The sequence below is a fragment of the Cololabis saira genome, chromosome 17 (assembly GCF_033807715.1).
Source record: "Cololabis saira isolate AMF1-May2022 chromosome 17, fColSai1.1, whole genome shotgun sequence".
NCBI lineage: Eukaryota > Metazoa > Chordata > Actinopteri > Beloniformes > Belonidae > Cololabis > Cololabis saira.
In genome coordinates, this window is record NC_084603.1 from 460,819 (window position 1) to 468,117 (window position 7,299).

General features: G+C 51.5%; 1 protein-coding gene across 1 annotated transcript in view; it reads left to right on the forward strand.

The window, feature by feature from the left end:
- Positions 1-5,924, forward strand: part of LOC133464062 (transient receptor potential cation channel subfamily V member 3-like) — a 51,001-nt gene extending 45,077 nt beyond the window's left edge. Inside the window, 5 exon segments of the mRNA XM_061746029.1 lie at positions 483-525; positions 527-678; positions 908-926; positions 4,069-4,172; positions 4,245-5,924. Of these exon segments, the coding sequence (XP_061602013.1) occupies positions 483-525; positions 527-678; positions 908-926; positions 4,069-4,172; positions 4,245-4,521 (595 nt within the window). The 3' untranslated portion in view covers positions 4,522-5,924.
- The last annotated feature ends 1,375 nt before the right edge of the window (positions 5,925-7,299 follow it).

The window sequence follows — 7,299 nt, forward strand, 5'->3', positions numbered from 1 at the left end:
GACATTTACCAACACCAGCTAGAGGTTTACTAAACACTAACTATAGGCTTTACTAAACAGAAAGGTTTTAAGTTTAGTTTTAAAGGTGGAGGTGGTGTCAGCCTCCTTAACCCAGATTGGAAGTTGGTTCCATAGTAATGGTGCCTGATAGCAGAACGCCCGCCCTCCAAATCTACATTTAGATACTCTAGGAACTACGAGTAAACCTGCACTCTGAGAACGGAGAGCTCTGCCAGGAACATAAGGCTCTATAAAATCTTGTAAATACTGTGGAGCTAAGCCGTTTTGGGCTTTATACGCAAGAAATACAATTTTTAATTGGATTCTGAATTTTACCGGTAGCCAATGGAGCGACGCTAACACTAACGCTAACGCTAACGCCGTGTTTCTGGTTCCAGGGTGTACGATAACTCGCAGGCTAACGCCGTGTTTCTGGTTCCTGTACGATAACTCGCAGGCTAACGCCGTGTTTCTGGTTCCAGGGTGTACGATAACTCGCAGGCTAACGCCGTGATGCAGCAGGCCCGCCGTCATCCTGCAGCTGGACGAGTCCTTGCCCTGCCTCCGCCGTTTCTACGACGACCAGTACATCTCCAAACACTGCTCCCGTTGGTCGATGACATCACAGGAAGCTGCCGGCGGCACCAGGAGCTGGGCAGCGTCCCGGCTCAGATCAAGGTGAGTGGGCAGCGTCCCGGCTCAGATCAAGGTGAGACGGCAGCGTCCCGGCCCAGATCAAGGTGAGTGGGCAGCGTCCGGGCTCAGATCAAGGTGAGTTGGCAGCGTCCCGGCTCAGATCAAGGTGAGTGGGCAGCGTCCGGGCTCAGATCAAGGTGAGTTGGCAGCGTCCCGGCTCAGATCAAGGTGAGTGGGCAGCGTCACGGCTCAGATCAAGGTGAGTGGGCAGTGTCCCGGCTCAGATCAAGGTGAGTGGGCAGCGTCCCGGCTCAGGTCAAGGTGATTGGGCAGCTCAGATCAAGGTGAGTTGGCAGCGTCCTGGCTCAGATCAAGGTGAGTGGGCAGCGTCCCGGCTCAGATCAAGGTGAGTGGGCAGCGTCCCGGCTCAGATCAAGGTGAGACGGCAGCGTCCCGGCTCAGATCAAGGTGAGTGGGCAGCGTCCCGGCTCAGGTCAAGGTGAGTGGGCAGCGTCCCGGCTCAGATCAAGGTGAGTTGGCAGCGTCCCGGCTCAGATCAAGGTGAGTGGGCGGCTCAGATCAAGGTGAGTGGGCAGCTCAGATCAAGGTGAGTTGGCAGCGTCCCGGCTCAGATCAAGGTGAGTGGGCAGCTCAGATCAAGGTGAGTGGGCAGCGTCCCGGCTCAGGTCAAGGTGAGTGGGCAGCGTCCCGGCTCAGATCAAGGTGAGTTGGCAGCGTCCCGCTCAGATCAAGGTGAGTTGGCAGCGTCCCGGCTCAGATCAAGGTGAGTTGGCAGCGTCCCGGCACAGATCAAGGTGAGTGGGCAGCGTCCCGGCTCAGATCAAGGTGAGTGGGCAGCGTCCCGGCTCAGATCAAGGTGAGACGGCAGCGTCCCGGCTCAGATCAAGGTGAGTGGGCAGCGTCCCGGCTCAGATCAAGGTGAGTGGGCAGCGTCCCGGCTCAGGTCAAGGTGAGTGGGCAGCGTCCCGGCCCAGATCAAGGTGAGTGGGCAGCGTCCCGGCTCAGATCAAGGTGAGTGGGCAGCTCAGATCAAGGTGAGTGGGCAGCGTCCCGGCTCAGATCAAGGTGAGTGGGCAGCGTCCCGGCCCAGATCAAGGTGAGTTGGCAGCGTCCCGGCTCAGATCAAGGTGAGTGGGCAGCTCAGATCAAGGTGAGTGGGCAGCGTCCCGGCTCAGATCAAGTGAGTGGGCAGCGTCCCGGCTCAGATCAAGGTGAGTGGGCAGCGTCCCGGCTCAGATCAAGGTGAGTGGGCAGCTCAGATCAAGGTGAGTGGGCAGCGTCCCGGCTCAAATCAAGGTGAGTGGGCAGCGTCCCGGCTCAGATCAAGGTGAGTGGGCAGCGTCCCGGCTCAGATCAAGGTGAGTTGGCAGCGTCCCGGCTCAGATCAAGGTGAGTGGGCGGCTCAGATCAAGGTGAGTGGGCAGCTCAGATCAAGGTGAGTTGGCAGCGTCCCGGCTCAGATCAAGGTGAGTGGGCAGCTCAGATCAAGGTGAGTGGGCAGCGTCCCGGCTCAGGTCAAGGTGAGTGGGCAGCGTCCCGGCTCAGATCAAGGTGAGTTGCAGCGTCCCGGCTCAGATCAAGGTGAGTTGGCAGCGTCCCGGCTCAGATCAAGGTGAGTTGGCAGCGTCCCGGCACAGATCAAGGTGAGTGGGCAGCGTCCCGGCTCAGATCAAGGTGAGTGGGCAGCGTCCCGGCTCAGATCAAGGTGAGACGGCAGCGTCCCGGCTCAGATCAAGGTGAGTGGGCAGCGTCCCGGCTCAGATCAGGTGAGTGGGCAGCGTCCCGGCTCAGGTCAAGGTGAGTGGGCAGCGTCCCGGCCCAGATCAAGGTGAGTGGGCAGCGTCCCGGCTCAGATCAAGGTGAGTGGGCAGCTCAGATCAAGGTGAGTGGGCAGCGTCCCGGCTCAGATCAAGGTGAGTGGGCAGCGTCCCGGCCCAGATCAAGGTGAGTGGGCAGCGTCCCGGCTCAGATCAAGGTGAGTGGGCAGCTCAGATCAAGGTGAGTGGGCAGCGTCCCGGCTCAGATCAAGGTGAGTGGGCAGCGTCCCGGCTCAGATCAAGGTGAGTGGGCAGCGTCCCGGCTCAGATCAAGGTGAGTGGGCAGCGTCCCGGCTCAGATCAAGGTGAGTGGGCAGCTCAGATCAAGGTGAGTGGGCAGCGTCCCGGCTCAAATCAAGGTGAGTGGGCAGCGTCCCGGCTCAGATCAAGGTGAGTGGGCAGCGTCCCGGCTCAGATCAAGGTGAGTGGGCAGCGTCCCGGCTCAGATCAAGGTGAGTGGGCAGCGTCCCGGCTCAGATCAAGGTGAGTGGGCAGCTCAGATCAAGGTGAGTGGGCAGCGTCCCGGCTCAAATCAAGGTGAGTGGCAGCGTCCCGGCTCAGATCAAGGTGAGTGGGCAGCGTCCCAGCTCAGATCAAGGTGAGTGGGGCAGCGTCCCGGCTCAGATCAAGGTGAGTGGGCAGCGTCCCGGCTCAGATCAAGGTGAGTGGGATCGGAGTGAAGGCCTTGGTGTCATTTTTGATGGTGATTTTAAATTCGATATACAGATTGGGTCTGTAGTATAAGGTGCTTTTTTTCAGCTAAGGCTCCTGGCCAAAGTAAAGCCCTACCTATCTCCTAAAGACTTGGAGAGGGTCATTCACGCTTTTATTACATCACGGCTAGATTACTGCAACTCCTTGTACGTGGGCTTAGACCAGCGTTCTGTGCGACGCCTGCAGCTGGTGCAGAATGCTGCTGCTCGACTGTTGACTGGAAGTAGAAAGCGTGACCACATTACCGGTTCTGGCCTCCCTGCACTGGCTTCCTGTTCACTACAGGATTGATTTTAAGATTCTGCTGCTTCTTTTTAAATCACTGAATGGCTTGGCTCCCCAATACCTTAATGAACTTCTCCACTCTCACACACCAGCCAGAGCTCTGAGGTCGTCAAGTCAATTGCTTTTAGACGTCCCGAAATCCAGGCTCAAAACTAAAGGTGACCGAGCTTTTGCGGTGGCCGGCCGCCCTAAGCTGTGGAATAGTTTGCCACTAAATGTTAGATCTGCCAAGAACTTAGAGGTTTTTAAGTCTTCTTTGAAAACGTATTTATTTTCTTTGGCTTTTAGTGTGTGACAAATTAGTTCCCCACATCTGTGTGAAGTGATTGTGCACTTTATGTGTCTGTTCTTTGTTGTCTATTCTCTATTTTCTATTTATTATTACTATTTTATTGATCATTTTAGTATGTTAGTGATTTTACTGTTTCTACACTGTGTACTGTGTTTTTCTTTTGGTATTGTTTTATTTTCTTGTATGCTGTACAGCACTTTGGTCGACCTCGGTCGTGTTTAAATGTGCTTTATAAATAAAATTGACATTGAAGGTTCTGCTCTGAAGTTCTGCCGGTCATGGTCACGTCTTCATGTCCTGCAGGAGACTCTGGACCGATTCCTGGTTCTACAGGGGGACCGGGAATCAGAGACACTGGACCGGTTCCTGGTTCTACAGGGGGACCGGGAATCCGCCCCACGCTCACAGTGAGAAACAAAACCACTTCCTGTACCGAAGGTTGAACCGTGAGCAGCTGTAACATCGTCTGTCCCTCCCAGAGTCCAGACCATACCGGAGCAGAACCACGACATCCAGGACCAGGAGCTGCAGAGACAGGAGCTCCAGGACCAGTTCCAGGACCAGGACCAGGACCAGGACCAGTTCCAGGACCAGTTCCAGGACCAGCAGAGACAGAAGGTTCAGGACCAGGACCAGGTCCAGGACCAGCAACAACAGGAACTCCGGGCCATCCGAGCAGAGCTGAAAGAGCTCCGGACTCTGGTCCAGCAGCTGGTTCATAACAGGACCGATGTTGTTCCTGATGAGGCATTGTAACAGCACTGTGGTCGACCTGAATATCAGCTTCCTACCCCCCCTGCAGAAGACGACACCTTGGAAGTTTCCTCAAACAGACTTGGAACACTAGAGCACCCCATGGGGTGATTTGGAACTTAGTGACAGTCATGCCAAACGCCCGATGGGACATTTGGCCACAGATCACATCCAACTGTAAATTACTTTTCGTCTGTCACTTGGCTTGTGTATCCCTGCCTTTTGCGCCTTGAATCTACGGTATAAAAGTCTTGTCGTCGAGCCACTCTGGGCCGGCATTTCAACCAGACACTCGTCTGTGTAGATCCGCTCACCACCGGCTGAATAAAAACTCACTATACCACGAGCGGACTTATGAACTGATTTTGATAAATTCCTCAACAATTTGGTGCCGTGACCCGGATGGCAATAGATCTTCGATGGAAACTCCTTTTCCAGAACAACGGCACAACCAGTGACTCTATCTAAATATTCAGAGGTAAGGGATCCACTTGCTAAATCCCAAATTATTATTGCTGAGTTGTTGTCAAAGGCTGTGGACTGGAGTACCAGAAAAAAGGTTGACGTCATCCTCAAATTTTAGTTAAGTCCGCTGTGTGGTTGTGAGCAAGGGGTTATTGGGAAGGTTATTGTAGAGATGTTTAGGAATGCTGGCAATTTCATAACACTTGAATTTGATTGTGTTGTGAGAATGCTGTGGTTCTCCTGCCTTAGAATTTGACTCGCTCTTCTACAAAGGTTTAATATCTCGGGTAACATTAAAGAGAGAATGGCCAGAATGCCATGTTGGTCTGAGTACCAAGAATAGTCCAGTGGGACTTATAGCATATGCAGGACTTGAGGTCCAAAAGAAGTGTTTGCAACACTGAGATATTTGTGGGAAACGGACATATATGTAGAAGAACTGGTTTTTTATAAGTGGGGATGATTTGAATGAAACCCACATTCTTGTACCCGTGAATAGCACGCATGTCCGACAGTGATTGCTAGCTGATCACAGCTAGCAATCACAGATGAGCAAAGGGGGAATGTGTCAGATAGTGTTGAAAGACTGATAAGCTCCAAGATTTGCATCCTATGAAAAAATATTGCAAACATTATCAACACTTCCCCCCACTGTGACTTTTTTGAAGCTCTGCAAATAAACTTTATTCATAAACCAAAATGTGAGGGATATGAAAATGTTCTTGTATGAAAATGTTCTTGTATGTGTAGAGAATTTTTAAACTGGACTTAAATAGACAATGTTGACATCCGTCAACACCCATTAGGAAGCACAAACTCACGCCTCATGAAAGGATTACGGGTAGACCTGTGACTATACCAAACAATTCAGTTCTATGTATGAAAAAGATGGACCTCCATGCCATGGATGAATCCATGATATCATTTTGTTCTGCTCTAACCTCTGCCGTTCAGTCAATCCACAGAAAAGTGAAAGCTGTCCAGTCTCCTCCTAGTGGCAAACCATGCCACAACCCGGAGACTGGGTTTGTGTCAGAGAAAACATCGCTGGTCCAAGGCTCAACACGTCTTGCACCACCGACACTCAAGTGTGACGGACATCTAACCTGGTTCCACGCATCCCACTGCAAGAAAACAACACCTCCACCATGCACCGGAAACCAGCCGATTCCTTCTTCTTCCTGTGGCTCCTCGTCGGAGCCATTGAAAGAAACAACGCAGGCAAGGAAAGCCCAGAAGTAGCTGAACTCCAACACCCAAGAAATCCACGACTGGCAGAGGAGCAGAGGAGCAGCGCAGGCCGCAGAGGCCCAGAGGCAGATGCATTGTACATGCCAAAACACTCACATCTGTCACAGGAACAAGACCGAGAAACTTACAGAAACCTCAAACAAGACCTATTACTTCATGTGACACCTGTTCGTTACTGTACCACCGAAAGTTCACATTGTTAAAAGAGAATTGTACACACACACACACACACACACGAACGCCATGGATAAGATTTTTTGGTGCCCTCGTTCCAAATTATGGAGTCATGGCAGCTTTAGCAAACACCACTGCAAAAGGCATGTCTATGCTCTCACAAGAGATGACTGCTGTAAGGATGATGGCCTTACAAAATCTGCTGCATTGGACTATTCATTAGCCTCTCAAGGGGGAACTTGTGCTGTGATTAAAACTGAATGTTGTACATTTATACCTGACCAAAATGCCACCGTCCAAGAAATAACGGATCACTTGAAAGATATTGCCAAAATGTTGCATACACCTGTCACAACTAGTTTGTTTGATTGGTTTAAAGAACACTTATGACACGTTGGTTAAGTAATTTTTTGAATTTGCTTTACTTGGGTTTGGACTCCTAATTGTTATTTGGTTTCTGATCACATGTCTAAGGTTTACTTGCAAAAATATGTATCACTCAAACTATTACTAAAATTATGTACTCCACTTTAACTAAAAAAAATAAATAAAATTAAATGGTGAATTGATGAGGCATTGTAACAGCACCGTGGTCGTCCTGAATATCAGCTTCCTACCCCCCCTGCAGGAGACCTGAACATCAGCTTCCTACCCCCCCTGCAGGAGACCTGAATATCAGCTTCCTACCCCCCTGCAGGAGACCTGAATATCAGCTTCCTACCCCCCCTGCAGGAGACCTGAATATCAGCTTCCTACCCCCCCTGCAGAAGACGACACCTTGGAAGTTTCCTCAAACAGACTTGGAACACTAGAGCCCCCCATGGGGTGATTTGGAACTTAGTGACAGTCATGCCAAATGCCCGGATCACAGATCACATCCAACTGTAAATT